The 18,856-nt window shown below is 29.7% G+C and overlaps 3 protein-coding genes and 1 long non-coding RNA gene across 4 annotated transcripts in view; 2 read left to right on the top strand and 2 right to left on the bottom strand.

Moving 5' to 3' along the window:
• LOC130898476 (elongation of very long chain fatty acids protein AAEL008004-like) overlaps positions 1–4,492 on the top strand; it is a 32,232-nt gene extending 27,740 nt beyond the window's left edge. Inside the window, exon 8 of the mRNA XM_057807812.1 lies at positions 1,212–4,492. Within this exon, the coding sequence (XP_057663795.1) occupies positions 1,212–1,391 (180 nt within the window). The 3' untranslated portion in view covers positions 1,392–4,492. The remainder of the gene's footprint in view (positions 1–1,211) is intronic.
• On the bottom strand, positions 1,211–5,841 carry LOC130898477 (uncharacterized). The gene is made up of 2 exons (XR_009059904.1): positions 5,562–5,841; positions 1,211–5,315 (listed from the first exon to the last, which is right to left on the bottom strand). It is a non-coding gene; the product is annotated as an uncharacterized LOC130898477 (long non-coding RNA).
• A 4,430-nt stretch (positions 5,842–10,271) lies between these two features.
• LOC130898453 (translation initiation factor eIF-2B subunit gamma) lies at positions 10,272–12,725 on the bottom strand. The gene is made up of 6 exons (XM_057807778.1): positions 12,451–12,725; positions 12,079–12,396; positions 11,808–12,023; positions 11,466–11,755; positions 10,630–10,859; positions 10,272–10,574 (listed from the first exon to the last, which is right to left on the bottom strand). Exons 1-6 carry the CDS (start codon positions 12,608–12,610, stop codon positions 10,418–10,420), a joined length of 1,371 nt encoding a protein of 456 aa, XP_057663761.1. The 5' UTR covers positions 12,611–12,725; the 3' UTR covers positions 10,272–10,417.
• Positions 12,726–12,995: 270 nt separating this feature from the next.
• LOC130898777 (transcription elongation factor 1 homolog) lies at positions 12,996–13,790 on the top strand. Its single transcript, XM_057808284.1, has 2 exons — positions 12,996–13,188; positions 13,467–13,790. The coding sequence occupies exons 1-2, from the start codon at positions 13,073–13,075 to the stop codon at positions 13,597–13,599; spliced, it is 249 nt and encodes an 82-aa protein (XP_057664267.1). The 5' UTR covers positions 12,996–13,072; the 3' UTR covers positions 13,600–13,790.
• The last annotated feature ends 5,066 nt before the right edge of the window (positions 13,791–18,856 follow it).

Below are 18,856 nucleotides of genomic sequence, written 5' to 3'. Positions count from 1 at the left end.
CAGCTCTCCATATCACTGAATAACCCTTAACTAGTTTTCAGGCAGGGTTAGTATGTGCCTCAATAAAAAGCACACTTACATCCTCTTTGATACTTAAGAACACCTCCAAGCTTTCGTGGGAATGTAAACCAACTTTAATAATAGAAAAAAATAACCCTAACGTAGCTTCTAGATCACTAGGGGATACTAGGCAAAAAAGAAGCACTCGCAGTTGCCAAAAAAGGGGAAGACTCCATTTTTGAGTCAGTCTTACTATTGCCTCATGAGATGTCATATCAACAACAAATTGAACTGATAACTGAAGTATTAAATGGAGAAACACTGTAGGACTAAGAAAATTCGATAGATTCATAACTATAACAGTTAAAACGTTGGAGGAACTTCTTGGGATGTCTCAAAACGACATTAAACTGATTATTGGTATCTCTTGTTTAAAACCATCAGATTCTACGAGAAAACCATAATGACAGCACAGGATCTATGTCCATTTCATCTTAAGGCATCTATGAATAGAAAGTGACCCTACCAGGCGATGAAGAAGCAAACAACTTGCCAAAGGGGCAACAACTCCATTTTTGGAATCTGAGTTGCCTCATTAGATGACACATCAACAATTAAACTCAACGGATAGCTGAAAGATTAGATGGGGCTAACAAAATCCAAAAGATTCATAACCATCATTTAAAAAGTATGAGAAACTTCTTGGGGTGTCTCGAAACGACATTAAATTGGTGCTTAATCTCCTGATGTATCAAAAACCACTTTAAGACGATAATATTCAATGAGCAAGTCAAACTGACACGAAAGCAACTAAAGGTTTAGGGGTCTCCCCCAGAAAAATAGTTTCCTTAAGGAGGAGTCTACATATTTTGGAGGTACATAATATATTTTCGGGTATATGTACCAAGCCAAAACAATCTAAATCCAATCTAATCTAAAATTAACAGAAAGAAGTTAATATAATATAATTAATACTATGATTAAAATGTCAGGATATTAGTTTTCAAGAACTATTTTCTTTCATTTACAATTTTTTGTTCATTTTTATTAAAGATTTTCATAGTTATAATAATGAAGTGTAAAATAACTGCAAAAAATATCAATTTATCATTATTTTAAATTAAAAAAAACGTGTTTGATTAATTTTTCTAATATTAATTAAGAATTTCACCATTAATTGATTTCTATATGTATATTTTTCTTTTTCTCAGCCTATTTTGGACGACGAAAATTCCAACGGTATCAAAAAATCCAACAGCAACGGCACTCTTAACAATACTTACATCAAAGGGGAGTTTACGGATTCTTATGAAGCTTGCTATTCGAATGGTAGCACGAAAGGTTTCGTAACACAATCTATAGCAAAACATAATAGCAAAAAAATCGAGTAGATTAGATCGAATTTTATTTTTTAAATAATTTTTGTTTCTATTTATAAAAAATGCGATTTAGGAAAATAAAATGGTTTGGACGTGGTAGTATAAGGGAATTTATATTTTTGGAGGTATTTTAAATATTAATTTAGTTAAATTAATCAACTATGAGGTGTAGTGTATGTATATATATATATATATTAATGATTTTTATTTTTATCGACACAAAGTTACGTCTTTTGCCATTATCCAGTAATTAAATTTCTTCTACCACTTCTGACTGTTTATATTTTTAAAACAATCCAAAAATGCAGTTTCTACTTTTTTTTTAGTGTATGTATGTTTCCGAATACTGGTTTTAAGTCGTTTTATTTATTAAACTTTTTAATTTTATTTATAAAATAAACTATGGTTTTCTTATATTACAAAATATCGGGATTTTTTTCCACAATTTAAAAATTCCCACTTTTTAATACATATATTGAATATTTTATCTAGGACAGTTATATTTTTCGAAAACAGAATTTTTTGTTATCCAAACTTTCTATTGGGTCAAATGAATCATTTAAATGCTTCAAAAAGTCCTGGAAATATAGTGTGAATTAAAATTGTGGGATTTTAATCGTTAGAAACTAATTTTTTAACTTTATAATCTTCCATTTCGATTATTATTTAAAAATTCCTACTTTTTAATACACACTATATATTGAATTTTTTATCTAGGACAGTTGTAATGTCAAAAACAAAAGTTTTTGTTATTAAAACTTTCTATTGGGTCAAAACGATCATTAAAATGCTTTTAAAAGTCCTGTAAATACAGTGTGAATCAAAATCTGTATTTTAAAATCTCAAATACCAAAGTTTTTAATGATTTTCACCATTTTAATAATAAAACATGATTTTGCAGCATTTTTTTCTGAATAAAAAACAAATGTAATAATTTTTTGAGATCAGAATTAATAAAGGTACATTTTAGTTGTGGAACAACCATTAGTGCCTCAATTCCAAACTTTAATTTTCAGCAATAATCATTTTTAGCCTGTACTAAATTCCACATAGCATTCAATATTCCTTGCACATATTTTTCCGTTATTATTTTCTGTCAATTTTTTTTTTATTGAAATAGGGTAACTCCAAATCAGGATACATTGTAAGAAAATCCACTTGATGCATATAAATATTCACAATAATTTTAAATCTGGAAAAATTATTTGAAAATAAAGATTTTTTATTAGGATATGAAAAAAATACCTGTTTTATGTACTTATTCGAACAATCTTGGGCGAGTTGGACATGGCTTTGTGTGGCAAAACAGTATAATGACAGTGATATTTTTTTTCAATAAAAAACCCATATTTTTAAGGAATAATATTGAGTTTTGTGTTTTTATTCTACACAAAAATTCAAAATAATTGGTCTTTCATCAAAAATCAACTAATTTTATGAATATTCATATATTTTGTTCATATCCATACATATAACTCTTCTTTAGCCCTCAACAAACTAATTTTATATCAACCTAGAATTTCCTCGTCTCAAATTGAATCCCTAGTTTCTCATCTTGAATTCTAACCCTAACATTTGGTTTTCTGGGTACTGTACACACAGTTTGTTACAACTACACTCACATATACACTTTCAAGTTTTTCAAACTTCCATTAATTGCTAATTTATATCCAGTTTGAGCCTCATTCTAGTCCTTCTTGAATTCTAACCATAACATTTGATTTCTTGAGTACTGAACACACTTTTTGCTACAACTACACTCACATATTCACTTAGTAGTTCTTCAAACTTCCATTAATTGCTAGTTTATATTCAGTTTGAGCATCATTCTAGTCCTTCTTGAATTTTAATCGTAACTTTTGATTTTTGGGTACTGAACACACGTTTTCTACAACTACCCTCACATATGCATTTTCTAGTTCTTCAAAGTCTTAATAGTTGTTAGTTTGTATCCAGTTAGAGCCTAATTCTAGTCCTTCTTGAATTCTAACTGAAATGTTTGATTTTTTGAGTAGTGAACACACTGTTTGCTACAATTACACTATCTGGTTCTTTGACCCTCCATTAGTTGCTGGTTTATTTGGTTTGAGCCTCAAATAATCAGATATTATAATTGTTAGTGTTGGTGTGATGATATTACGGTGTCAAACTCAATTCCATTATTCATGCTTTGTTTTAAAACTTTTTTGATTAATAGAAACACAAAATTTCGTTGTTTAAATATTTTCAGCCCTGTTATATCGTCATATTTTTTTATTATAAGAACAAAATAATTAAATTTCTAGCATAGTCACACAATCCAGTACTGAATAATTTTACAACAACGTATACTGTAATGATGTATTCAAATATTCACATAATCAATTTTTTATTTTATATGAATCTTTTACTATTGTTAAAATTATTTCAAATATATAGTGTGTTCAAAAACCCTTAAGCTAAAAGCAAACTACATATGATTTTAAATCTTTTTAAGCTCATTTACTTTTATACAAAAATTTCTCTTAAGATAGCGGTTCTTTAAGGATATCAAAATCACTACATGCAAATTTTGTACATTGTATGAGCCTGCAATGACAAATTGTTAACTATAGTCCGTTTTATTCTGTTGTAAGAAATTTATTCATAATTTCAAAATTTACAGGAAATATGCTCAAAAAATTGAATCGAACATCAAATTTTCTTTAAATTAAAAAGCTATAAAAAGTATTTTCCTAAAAAAGTTGTCCTTTCCTTATAGTTTTCAAATTTATTCTGAAATTTGTCAACAAATAGAATCCGATGTATGTTCTTTTCAATACATCAACGGAAAAAACTTTTGAATAAAAGTAAATTAATTTAGAGGAACATAAAATAACATCTAGGATATATAATTTACATTTGAAACTAGAGTTTTTGCACTCTCTATATACAAAAAAATAGAGTCTACCAAATTTTGTAAGTTGTAAAATTTTTCTCGAAAAGTCTCCAATCTTTTTACTTATTAAGTATTTTACCACATATGTGTCTATTTAGTGTAATACCACTGTAAATATATATTTGTTGAGTCAGTTTATTTAGAATTTAAAATTGTATTTTTGTATATAAAATAAAAAGCCGCATTTATTAAACAATTTGTAATTTTTTCACTCTTAACAATTTAATCCTGCTGTAGCATTAAGTACACTACAGCTTTGAATACACTGTTTACACTACCACTACACCAACACACAATTATACTATTACGAAGTTATCTTCTTCAGAGACTGAAGGTGAAGTTTAGAAACGTGCATCAGACAGTGTAATTGTGAATGTTTGTGTAGTGTAAACAGTGTGTTTAGTATGAATATCAATGGTTCCAAAACTCACCTCAATAAGGTGTAAAACTGGTTAAAGAAATGACAAATTAAAGCAAAAGAGATGAAGGTAACTTTCACCAACTGTTAAGGCAAATGTCCAGAAGTCTCTCTAAACAAATTCTAATCAAATTATATGACAATGAAAGATGTCAAATATCTAGATAAGCATTGGACCTGGAGAAAACATAATTGGGTTTGAAAGAGATTTATATCAGCTGATAAGATAGAAAATCCCGATTATCTATAAAAAATTAGGTAATGATCTACAAAGCAGCAGCTACATGGAAATTTACCAGTTATTAACAATGAAAGAGAGAGTTCTTCAAGATACATACACTTTTTACTCCAAAACACGTTGCTTTAATACATTCTGCACAAATTTCTTCATTCACAGTAGAAGAAGCAAAGGCAATGATTAGACATCCTAATAAAGCCCCAAGTTATAACACAGAAAAACTATCAAAGAACTTCTTAGGAAAGTTATAGTCTTGTTAGAATGGAAAATAATTCCTAAATTACCCTTATCCCTAAACCTAGAATATTTTCTAATAACATTACTTACAGACTTATCTAATTTCTTCCTACCCTGAGCAAATTGCTGAAAAAATTAAATTATGTTAACAAAACACCAATTAGGATCTAGACAACAACATACTATCAAACAAGTACAAAGTGTAGCAGCTTTCTTAGATGTTAACTAAGTCTTCGATATGGTTGATATCAAGTTTACTTTATTAACTTCAGAAACAGTTCCCACACACAATATACCTCATATTAGAATTATATTTCCAAGATATTTTGTGGTGAAGTATAAAAGAGAAACAAGTGCTTAAACCTTACTCACTGTTTACTTCTGGTCTCCCGACAAGTAGAAATATAACGACATCATTTAAGAAGCAATATTAGCAAACCATACAAACTCTTATGTAGAGCAACATATCTACAACAACATCTAAACAAAATAAACGACTATCTGGGAAATAAAAATTACTCCAAGCCACATTCGCATGTTCTGCTTCCAAATGCGTTACTCTCAGTGAGAATTTATTGGAGTAACTCAGCTTGTTCAATATTCGTCATACCTTTTTATCGAGTATATAATCTTGGTTTTCATCTAATCAAAAACATTTGAAAATGACAATTGACAAGGAACAGACAACTACTTTTTTACCAACGTGGTGGCCTGTATCAAACAGACATAGCAGTTAGAATATATTATCATCTATGAAGTAAAGGGTGATTCATAAACTTGACTTTCCATTTGCTGTTACAAAATTAAAAATATTGAAATGCACAAGACCATTTATAGTTGCTGGGTCACGTGGTCTTGACGTATGAAGTTAGAGTTATTTCTCTCGTATATGTAATACAGTAAGTACTACCTATATACATTTGAACTTGTGAAATTTTTACCTCATTGACAGAATAATTTCCAAATTTAAACACGCAGACACACTACCTTATTATTATGTGCTTAGTTCATAAACATAAAAAAAATACTATTTCAATTTTTGTGAAATATTAAAGTTCAGTCCTTTGTATTCCATTAGTTGTGTTTATGTATAAGTTTGAAATATTTTCAAAAATGTTTTATTCTATTCTGTTTATCTTTACTATAGAGGTGGCTTCTAAGTTTAAATTTAGGTATGATTCAAGTACTTTTGATAAGTTTATAAGATTAAATGGATTTGGAATCTGTAGTAAATCATTGTAATCCTTTAATATGCAATGTGACCATAATACAAATAAACTCATTATCAAAAAAAACTATTGGACGAATTACCTTTTATTTGACGATAATTAAATACCTACTTATGATTAGTATTGACCATTTGTAAACAGTCATTCATTCACATTCACTATTTTTTATCCCTTTATGAAAAATAATTGTCTTAAGAATAACTCACCCGAGTGTATGAGCCATTTTTGACATCTGGTAGGGTCATTCACAGGAAATTGGTATATTTTAATTGTAGGATCTGATCTCTTACTTAGTCCACACTTGAAATAAACACACTTATTTCCAGCCATTTCTAAAAAATTGAAAAGAAAAAGTGATTATTTGTAATATAAATACATTTTAGTAAGTAGTTCGCTAAATATACAGTTTTATTTCGAAATTTTAAGCTGTAGCATTTATAGATCTAGCGCATCTTATAATTTGAATATATTAACTAAGAGAGTAATGATGTATATTAATTGTAATAATATCCACTTACCTTAAAAATGAAATATATATCCAAGTTCAAAGATTGTCAAATAAAAAAATAATCCAAATGCACTACCAACGAAACTCAACAATAACATAACGAACACAATACAATAATGAACTCAAATTGCAACTTTGCTATAGGCACCCAAAATAAGAAACTTTACAACACAGCTTAAGGGTTGAATATATTTTAAATAATTTTGGCGCCATCTGTTATTGGAGTAATTCGGCAACCAAAACTAAGAAAACTCGTAATTCAAGATACGACGTACAGTAAGAAAAGACGTGCTGTGGACGCCAACTCACTACTGCCATCTATTGGTGGCGTCCACCCCGTCAAATGATATCCTAATAAGGTTAACCTATTCTTTATACAATGCTATAATAGTATTACATATGGAGTGTATTACGTATTCCATAGTATTACATATATGTGTATCACTCTATATCTCTCTCACCATCCTATTCTGATTGGATCATGATGACGTTGCGATTGGTGGAAACGGCAAAGCAAGAAAATAAAGTTTTGATTTCAATAACGAGTAGAGAGAGATATAGAATGGTAAACCAAATGCTCATTCTCTATCCTCCGATAATACAATCCCACTTACATGTCGCTCTCTATATCTTTAATATTATATCTATGCACCAAACACAGACTGTAAATTTCGACGTCAGGGTAGTATCCAGCGAAATTTGGATCTCGCATTAGTAGTCTATGGGCCCGTTGAAAACGTCATTATAATTAAAGAGTGCCAATGTCAAATGTTTTATCCTTTTATAACAGTGAGAAATTTAAGTGAAGAGCGTAGATAAACACACAAATGTATTTGTTGAAAAAATTGGACGACGTTTTCTCAGATCCAGAAAACCAAGTTATAATTATCGGATTTCTCTGTTTCCTAGCTGCTTGGATAGTAATAACGAATATTGTACAGTTTGTATATTTAGTATATTAGTTTATATATTTATAAAAATTTTATTTGATGCTATGGTGGCCAATTACGTGTTTTGTTCCTATTTATTTATATAACACTATTAACAATAATCTTCGAGATCTTGTTGATAAATTATTTCAATAATAATGAACTTCAATACGCCACTGATTTTATTTGGCAGAGACGTCAAAGATTTCAAATTATTAGTAACAATTTTGAAAATACACATGGAGAATGTAGTAAAAAGTCTCTCGCGTGTTTTGACCACTCAAGATACGCAAATAGCCATAATAGCCTTCCTCTGTTTCATTGGGGGATGGGTAGTGATAACGAAAACTATACAATTCATATTTTCCATACTTTGGCCTTTGGTTATATTAGCCGGAACCTTAATGATGTTTCCCATTTTTCCTACAGGATGGTTCACTGAAAACTTGACGAAATACATTGATGTAGCTGCAGAGACGATGAGACGTATACAAGAGGAGTTTCAATTAAATGGAAGATGAAATTAATTGATTTGCTTTGGACTACACATAAGATTTAAATGTGTAGCTATTTCAGATAATAATAATAATGCTTGAAAATACCTTTATTGTTTTTCTTTATTACAAGAAATACATTATCGAAAAATCGTTTGTTTATTTTTTTTCAATCATTTTCCAATACATTTTGTTGGTTAAATAACAGTGTATATAAAGATTGATTGAAAAAACAGTTATAAATGAGACTCGACCCTCTATTTATTTTAGTATTAATGATTATTCATTATAATAAAAATATAAATGTAAAAATTACATTTTTAAAACTATAAAAAATTCACAGTATATGAAAAAATCTAAAGTATATCTTGTTGTTTTATAAGATTTGAGATTAGTTTTCCAAAAATAACTTTTTAATATACAATTACAGCTGATTTCCAGCAACCATGGTTTGTTTTGTAAAAGGCAACATCGCGCTGTCACTTAGTCAGTTTTTAGAGAGCAGAATCATATTTTGTATGGTTATAAGGAAACAAATTAATACAAATAATAATTTCCACTCCAACCTATAGTATCATTCTTTTTCGAAAATAAATAGTTTCAATATAATTAAATTAACATTCTAGATAGCACTGTTGCAAAGTATTTTTACTTATAGATAAAACTTCGTATACCCTTAAGGTATGTTCTATTATAACCCTTGTGAGGTTAGGTCATACTACGTACTAAATTTAACTTCAATATTCAATTAGAAATACAATTTAAACAAAATATACGAACTTTGAGTCATAAAAAAGATAAATTTGAAAATTTTCTACTTGTTTCAACGTAGTGGTATGGCCTATTGTAAAATAACATAAATAATTATGAATTAGGTACCGCCAATTTCGTCAGAACAAAAAATATTATCGTGAAACTTTTAAAAATACATGGTCTGTGATAACGATATTATGTCAAAAATTCAGTTTTCGAAAGAATGAAAATGGAATCAACGATATTTAGAATATTGCGATTTGTGTAATACATGAAGATAAAGTTTATAATATGAGCCTCAGCGTTATTAGAGTGAATAATGCGAGTAGAATATTCAAGAATCAAAGTTGAATTTGTTATAGTGTAAATTATCTGTATTAATTCTAGTTTTGTTCTTTCCTCAATACAATTTAAATTGATTTTACCAGCTTTGCCACTATTGATTTAAAAACTCACCGGTATCTGTGAACTTCAAACTTTTCTATTGCACAAATTTTCTTGGCGATTTGAGTGGATGGCTTGTAATTTTGGTCATTTGGCCTACTATCGAAACTGTTCCCTCAACTAATCATTAGTTGTTAGTTGTAGTGCATTTGAACTACTCAAAATTGTGGTGTTTACCAATTTTAGTATCAATAATTATTTAAAATTACAATATCAATTATCTGAGTCTTTAGATACTTTCTCGACGTCATTTCAATGTTATTATTGATATATAATGGTACAACCTTTGTGGAGCTCTTTTCAAGGGAGGCACAGTCCTCAGCTTCTTACACCTACAGCTTGTTTACCATCCCTTTCCATGTCTGCCTATTCATAGCCATTTTTTCAAATTCCTTCATCACCTTGGACTCTTCTTCAATCTTGCGTCCACCATCATTCTTATCCCATTCTTCTCTCTTTAGCTTTTTTTTGTTATCTCTACCATAATTTGTACCTCCAGCACTTCTTGTTCTGAATAAGTCATGTCCTTTCGTCCCTGTTCTATATTTCATTTTCTTTTTCAGGTCAATAATTTTTATTTCTATTTTAAGCATCATTTCAACTTCTTTTTTTGTTATGTTCATTGTCTCTGTAGAATAAGTCGTGATTGATATAATTGTAGAAATGGGAGGCATTAAACAGTTTTTTGGTCTATTTCAAAATGGGATTGGGAAAATGCTTTAAAATTATGTTCAATATACTTCTTTAATTGTTTATGAGAAAAAATTTCATTAGAGGCACAAAAATTTAATAGAATGTGTACATTATCACCCTCAAAGTAATAGGAATAAAAATAAAAAGGGAAATCGTTTTTTCAAAAGTTATAATTTTTTTAAAATTCCATCAATCTATCGGATTCGGTTAAAACTTCGTTAATGTGTTCAGAGCCTGTTGCAACAACGTGATTACTGCCAATAAGGCATCCTTTCAGATTACAACCACTTTCAATTGTAGCACCATCGCAAACTATACAATTTTCGATAGCAACTCTGTAAATAAACATATTATCAAAAAACTCAATTCCAGATTTAATATTTGACTTACTTTTCATGTATAGTAACGTTGTTCATCACAATGCTGTTGAACACTCTGCTAAAACTTTTTATTGCACTGGTAGCTCCGATAATGGAGTCTTTGAAAGAAGTTTTTTCAGTGAGATTGGCGTTTTCCCAAATAATACACCTATCATCTACTTGATTAGACACAATTGTTGATTTTGGTGATTTTAATATTAATTCTTTACAATGTGTCAAGGAACTCCAAAGATCTATTATCTAAAAATTTATATAAAAGAAACAAATTGTTCAATTGATCAACGATATTTGTTTTGATCAAATTGATTTTATCTATGGGTAGTAAATGTTAACTATAAGGTAATATCAGTTACTAAAACACAAGCATCATTTTTCTAACTAATTTAGCTTCTAAATTTGCTTATTTAAAGTTATACTATCACAAAAATAATGAAATTTTTGGTACTAAATACAAAATTTCGAAATGTTTTGTGGAAACACTTGAGTTTCTAACTAAAGTGATATTTAATTGGTTTTTACAACGACAGGATAATTCTTTAATTGATCAGAATAATCTCAATGATTTCTCTAATAAGACTACAATGTAAACATCCCTTAGAACATCAGGATGCAGTAGATCTACCAAAAGCTGAACCAGAAGAAGATTAAAGAGATTGTGGATGACATAGCTAAAATTGAGTATCCTCACTAATATTGGAAAACTAAAATAAGCTTCTAAGGCTGAGAAAACAATTGGAACAGGAGCAAAAGTGAAAACAAGAAAAAAAACTCTATTAGAGAAAAAACCCACAAAATATTGGTTAACATCTATATAAAATCATTTTTTCTATAAGATATTATAAATACCTTAGCATTTGTAGACCAATAAGCAGGTAAAGTATTCACTCTCACCCCAAAATTACCCTTCGGTTCTATATGGGCGAAACACCTTATTGAATCCCCATGATAAGTTGGTTTTAAATCTCCTATATGATCGTTAAAAGCCGATAGTTCTCTTATAGTCAATTCCAATTTGTCTTCTTTAGCAAAAGAAAATATATCATCAGGATATTTAGTGTTTAAAATGGATTCTTTTGTATCTGATAAATCTGTAGGTTTCCATAGTTGTTTTTTGATTATGTGTGGCAGAAATTCACCTAAAGGAAAATTTATAGTATCCCAACAATCTAATGAATATTCAACATTTACCTTTCAATGATGTAAAATTATCAACGCTCTTTAAATATTTTATAACCCAGTTTTTAAGTACGTATACATGTGAGTCTATCAAATTAGTATAAATTTTAATTTTTGTATGTTTATTGAGAAGGGATACTGGTAGAGATAATTCACTTTCAAAATCACTAGCAGACGCTAGAAATATCAATCTACCTGTTTGCGCATCCACTCCAATAATATCCCTTTCTGAAATATGTTTATCAAGTTTAAGAAGTTAATTTATTTAAATTTTTATTAATACCTGGTTTGTGTTTAGATTTTGGGCCTGGTACAATAATGTTTTCAGTATTCTGAGGATGTATTAGCAGAGAAGCAATCGATGCGTTATTTGCTCTGAACACATCCAAAAGTCCATTTAAATTAACGTTACTAACAAAATCACAAGAGAATATTAACACATCAGATTTCAATTTATCTTGAATCAGTCTCAAAGTATCAGCAGTACCTAAATCTTCATCTTCACTTATTGAAAAGTAATCTATTTTTATATCTAAATCACTTTTTTCTAAAGTACTTTGGATTTCTCCTTTTTGATGTTCAAGCACCACCAAGATTACCTCTAAAATTTGTTAATTTCGCACAAACTATACATATTATAATTACATTTATATACCGTGAAATCCTGATGTTTGTAATTTATGCAAAGGGTACCAAACAAGTGGTTTAGGTCCTATAGGTAGAAGGCATTTGGGTTTTCCCGTTGTTATTTCCGATATTCTGGAACCTTTACCAGCTGCTAAAACGACTACTTGAAATTCTTGTGAAAAACTCATTTTCAATCATTTATACAAATTATCACCTATCTATGTTGATTCTTATATATATATAAAAACCATATGCCTCAAAGATAAACTAAAATGCATTTTATATAGTAAGGTTAGAATGTTTTTGGAGTTTGAAGTTTTCAAATGACAGATACAGAAAAAATATGTTCTGTGATCATCTCAAAAAAATTGCAAATGATTTAAATTTTATACAAAAACTGTGTGATATTATTATTTACAATATTGATTCCTTAATTGTTAGGAATTTAGTATCACGATTATATATAAATAAATAATTTATTAAAAGAGCGTATGTTTCAGAGCACACAATACATGACAGAGTGTGCTATTTTTGTCCGTTTTAGTGCACAGTTGAACGTACTTCTGTAATTAATGTTGTAAACAGTTTGATGTATTTACTTTTTGACAGCCAAATAAAGAGAATATTAGTTTTGTTCATTTAATATTGAAATGGGTCGTAGGAAGTCAAAAAGGAAACCTCCAGCGAAAAGAAAAGCCATTGAACCTTTGGATATACTTTTTAATTGCCCATTCTGTAACCACGAAAAATCCTGTGATGTGAAAATGTAAGTTTCAACCTATGCATGTATGGTAATGTTTGTAAATAATGTGTTATATATACCGCTGCTTCTGGTTTTATAGCTACAATTTCGTAGATACGCTATTTGGAAAGTGATTTCTTACGCTGTTCGCCCTAATTTATTCTATTATTTTTCTTCATTTATTTGAGTGAAGTTTGAAGTTGATGAATATGATAGAAAAACGAATGCTAGTAGATTGGTTCATTGTTCGTAATTCCTAGGCCACCGAAAGGTGGTATAGATTCAAGTTTTGTTTTTTACAGGGATAAAGGGCGAAGTACGGCGAGAATAACATGTAGAGTATGTTTGGAAGATTTCCAGACAACTATAAATTTCTTATCAGAACCTGTTGATGTGTATAATGATTGGATAGATGCTTGTGAAAATGCAAATTAAATTTTGTATTGACACTCGATAATCTGAATTAAAATATAATGCATGCAATGATGGAAATATCAACATTAATTCTTGCTAAAAAAAATAACATTGTATAATAATTCTTTGAAAAGTTTAAAACAATGTATAGGAAATTAAATATTAAGATGTTTGTTTCATTTTATAAACACTTTATTATTTAAAATTAGGTTAGTTGAAATATAAGTTTTAATAACAATTATTTATATTCATATACTACAAATTTTAAAAATAAAAAATTATAAAAATAACATCCTCATTATTATTTTTTACCTTATCCTCCTCATTTTTGGATAATTCATACGACAAAATTCAGGAGGTGATTGCTTGTTTGAAATTAAGATGGCTCTTTCCTGCAATTTGCGTCAATTTAGTAAAACCTTGTATATCAATGTATTGAATATAAATCTAAAAAATCTTATTCCTTTCAACCATTATGTATGAAGGTTTTTATATTAAATACTTTAATGTAAATCATCGTTACTGGTAATTATTTTTCTCGCTGAAAATAAAGTATACGGCCCAAAAATGACATTTTGAGTTTGTTTTTGACCTCACTTTGTGCTCTTAACTATTTTTTTCACTTCCACTTCAGTTGGGCTTTTTATGGAGTTTCTTTGTGATTACAGAGATTTCTAAGGTTGTCAAAACAATTTTTTACGCCAAAAATAATTGAATCTTACTTCACACTTTAGATATATCACAAAAAATAGATTACAAAAGCGTTTTTTTTTTCAATCAAAAACTATTTAAAAACAAAATGTAATAAAACAATAGTGTCATTGACAGTTTCAATATAACCTTAAAAATTCGAGATGCTTGACAATGAGTACCAGTGATGCCAATCGGTCGAAATTTTTTTCCCTAAGCATATTTTAAAATCCTCTAGATTAACACTAAGATAAAGTAAGTTTTTCTTTGTGATGAAATTTAGTTATGAATATAAAAAGCATGAATGCATCGATTAGAACAAAAAATACATATAAAATTTCCTTAATAAAAAATTACTTTTGCTCTGATATTTAAACATAATACCACTAAGTTGATGAAACGGATAGAGGGCGACATACTACTTTTCATAGAATTCCAAAACTTAGACATTTTAAATTTTATTTAGTTTGCTTAAGCGAAAAAATTCCGATTAAAGAAGTTATTCATTTTCTCCCTAAAACTTTTTATCCCCGAAAAAATCCCCCGTGTCTTTCAATTAGATATTTAATTTGTTAGTTTAATAGTAATCTTTAATTTTGGTTGCATAACATTTCATAGGAATTTATTGTTTCAATATCAATATCAACACATATTTTAGGTGTGTAAATTTTTTTATAAATATTTTCGAAGGTTTATTATGAAATATTTTTAAAGGATATTACGAAAAGAAATATTGAGCCATAAACTAGTGAAAACAACTTTTTTCTTTAGAACTGCCTGTATTTTATTATTATATTATACTGCTTTTTTCCGACTTTACGGATTTTCATATCATCCGTCTTATTTGCAATCGTAAAATTCACGAAAAAAACGGAAATCGTTTGTAAAAAATACCTTAAAGGAATAATAAGGCATTATTTTTTTCGTTTTTATGATTACATCCGATCCGATAAGTTTTCTACAAAAACATTCGTAAAATTACGAATTCTAATTCAGTATTATTAAATAAAATATGGTCGATAAAAACAAAATATACAATTTGACGTATTGAACTATAATTCAGTTTATAACATACGAGGTGAGATGAAAAAATACCGTGAACTAATTTCAATAGCAGCACTTACTTCAACTATTATGTCTTATAATCCCATTCACGCTTTTCATTTTTCTACTACAATCATTTTACGTATTTACGTTGTATTGAATCAGTGCCGAAGAATCTCACGAATTGTTGAAATTTTCGAATTTTATAACCTCATTTTCCGATAGGAGACTTCCTTAGGGAGTGGTATTCGGTCTCAATTAATTAATATTAAATTGGACGCCACCAGTTTTTTAACGAATGATGTTAATAATTAATAAAAAAAGGCTGAAAAGTTGGAAAAACCTAATGAATTGAATTCAGAATATCGATTATCCAAATTAATATTCGTATTAGCCATTATTTAAAAATGATCTGGAAATTTTTGTTCCTCTTATTAATCTTAAGTACCTTTAAACGTAATTTATTGTCTCTCTATATACGACGCAACTCTCCAAACTCCGAAGTTGTTGCCGTTACAGGAGTTCAGTTCAATTTTGGACCGCGCTTTGAAAACATCTCCTAGACAGGACCGGTTCATCCATAGTAAAATATCGAAAAATTAAAAAACTTTTTTAAAGTAGAAAAAATGGGATTTAAAATTTTTTTATTCGGCGGGGTTTTTGTCTGTTTTGTGGCCACTGTTTTGGGTTTGCAGTGTTTTCAATGCGGGATGTATAACGAAGGAGTTGGTTCTATAACTCCTTGTTTGAACGAAACTCTTATGAAGCTGATAGAGTGTCCTAAAAAGGAGCACAAGTTTTGTATTGTAAGTTTTTGTTATTATTTAAATAAATTTTCCATCGAAATAAAATAAAATGGAGTACTACACATTTATTAACTTGTACCAATATCACAAATATTTACTTGCAAACTTTTCGCAGTATACCATAGATTCCTGGAAAAAAGATCCTTGGATTTTAAAATTGGGATAAAAATAATTTATTTATACGTAGGATTCAAGTTATTATTCACATAATTTTCAACGTCTCATTCATTTTACCCCACGAACGACCAAAAACGGTCCCCTAACCTTTTTAACCTTTCCAAGTTATAGTTACCGCCTTTCTCTCCGAAATAGGCGTTTACATGTCCTTGTCTAATGAAAATATTTCTCCTATATGTGAAAATTTAAGGTGAGGGAACAGGAATAAATCGCTGGACACAAGATTTGGTGAATAGAATGGGTGGTGAATCAATTCGAAGTGCAATTTCTGAATTCTTTGTAGTTGCAAATGTCCTACACATTTTTTTTTACTTGATACAGTGCAAATAAGGAACTTGAGCTTTCCCCTTGTCTTAATCCCACATTTGTAGAGAAGCCTTTTGATTTTTGGTTATTTCTTATGATTGCATTTATTGTTTTTATAAATATATTGTATTATCTTTTATTTCTAAATATTTTAAAATTGGTTTTTGTAGTCGATTTTGAGATATGGCAGCGCTGACGTGAATATGTCAAATCTGACATCTTAAAGTTTGACATTTTTAATGGTGAACGTACCCAGAACGTTCACAGATATTTGAACCATACATTTTGGTCAAAAAATGTAATTAAATCATGAACATTCCCAATACCAGTGCGCCAATCAACTCGCTTCGACTTTTAGTGATGAAACACCATCCCGAGTCACCGTTTTTCGCTGGTTTTCCCAATTCAGTGGTGGTCGCACTTCGCTACAAGATGAATTTCGTAACAGTCGACAAAAATGGACCAAAAAACATCGATGCTGTGGGTGAACTGTTATTGCAAGATCGTCATGTAACATACCGTGAGATTGAGGCATACTTGGGCATTAGTTCCACTTGCATACATTCAATATTTTATGAAAATTTGGCTGTCAAAAATATTAGTTCGAGTTGGATACCGCATAATTTGTTAATCGCTCAAAAAAAGCTCTTATCGATTCAAAAGATGTCTATAAGATCATGACTGGCGACGAATCATGGATTTATGCACATGAATCCGAACCTTAATAACAAGACGAACCGAATCCAATAAAAATTGTTAGCGCACGAAGCACTACGAAGCAAATTGTCGTCTCAGTTCCATTAGAGCAACTTAGAACGGTCAAATCTGATTGCGACACCAGGATTTGTTTGAGAGAAGTGCTCAATAAATAAGGGTAACCAATCGTAGAAGAAGAATCATTTTTTATCCTGACAATGCGAGCTCTCACACATCAGTAAACAGTCAAACATCGTATTGTTGGGTCATCCGCTGTATAGTCCTTGTTTGGCACTCAAAAATTCCTTCTTATTCCCGCAGATCAAAAATAAATTGCGAGGTTAACGTTTTTGTACACTTGAAGAAGGGCTTGATGCATTCAAATCACATGTAATTGGAAAAATGCTTCGACAATAAATAGGTTCCAACGCACGCAGCAGCGTATTGATATTAATGAAGAATATTTTGAAAAATAATGTAAACTTGATTAGCGACCCTCGTATAACCAAGAAAATTCCTCGTAATGATTATTCCAATTATTCCAATCGTGCTAATTATGCTCAGTTAAAAGAGAATCAGAATCAGAACGTTCACATCTTTAGTTTCATTCAGAATTCTCTCTTTTCGTTAAAATAATTCTATTTAAAAATTGTTAACATTCCCCACTACGCTCGCTTTTTTAATCAAAGTAAAGCTGCACTTTGATTTATTGTATATAGTGATGCCAATGTTGTGAAAAGTTTTATTAGATATTATCCGCGCCTATTGTGGGAAATTCTTGGAAAATTGGTTGCGTTTGAAAAGAAATCCGTTTTGGTTTTAGCATTTTAATTTAGATTTTTTCTCCTTTACAGGATTACATTAATAAACGTACAAAATTCTTGTGGAAATGTGGTGAAACATTTTACCTAGCAATGGTTGTTGATTCTTCTATATCCATTTAGCTGTTATATAAAGTTGACAAAGGAATTTTCGTTGTTGCTGAATACATTATATGATATGTTATATTAAAAGACATATTTATATCCTAAATAACCTTACGGCGATTTCCTTGACGCGTATGTCCTGATGCATACGTTCTCCCTGCTCCACGCTCAAATCTCCTAAATTTTCCGGAAACCTCTTCAGTTGCCTATGAAAGAAGTGGAGTTTTATGCTCATATTCCTCCTGTAGAACTTAAGGTAGCTAATAAAAGATTAGTATAAGGAGTTTATCAACATAATAAGTTCTAAAAAACATCACTCTTCAATAAGCCGCGTGACTAACTGAAACAGTTTTTTTTTTGTCAAAAATCGATTCAAATCATCAATGTAATCTTCTTCAAGATCAATACAATCATTCCAATGCTTCACTAGCTCCTTGATGCCGTGCTTGCTGAAAAATTTGTCGTTTGTCTCAAAATAGGCTTCAGTTTCAGCAATTGCTTCTTCATTTGAACTGAATTTCTTACCAGCGAGCATTTTTTTAAGAACAGCGAATAACCAGTAGTCACTGGGGACCTATTCTGGACTATACGGTGGATCAGGAAGTAATTCTAAGTGTAATTAGTTCAATTTAT

Source organism: Diorhabda carinulata, chromosome 10 (genome assembly GCF_026250575.1).
Source record: "Diorhabda carinulata isolate Delta chromosome 10, icDioCari1.1, whole genome shotgun sequence".
Lineage (NCBI taxonomy): Eukaryota > Metazoa > Arthropoda > Insecta > Coleoptera > Chrysomelidae > Diorhabda > Diorhabda carinulata.
Note: the sequence above shows the minus strand (reverse complement) of the source record. Positions and strands in the feature narration are given on the sequence as shown.

Coding starts and splice junctions, on each gene's coding strand:
- LOC130898453 (XM_057807778.1), bottom strand. CDS start 12,610: ATGAGTTTTTCACAAGAATTTCAAGTAGTCGTTTTAGCAGCTGGTAAA. Junction 12,024..12,078: donor AAAATCTAAACACAAACCAG/GTATTAATAAAA, acceptor AACATATTTCAG/AAAGGGATATTATTGGAGTG. Junction 10,575..10,629: donor AACGTTACTATACATGAAAA/GTAAGTCAAATA, acceptor GTTTATTTACAG/AGTTGCTATCGAAAATTGTA.
- LOC130898777 (XM_057808284.1), top strand. CDS start 13,073: ATGGGTCGTAGGAAGTCAAAAAGGAAACCTCCAGCGAAAAGAAAAGCC. Junction 13,189..13,466: donor AAATCCTGTGATGTGAAAAT/GTAAGTTTCAAC, acceptor TGTTTTTTACAG/GGATAAAGGGCGAAGTACGG.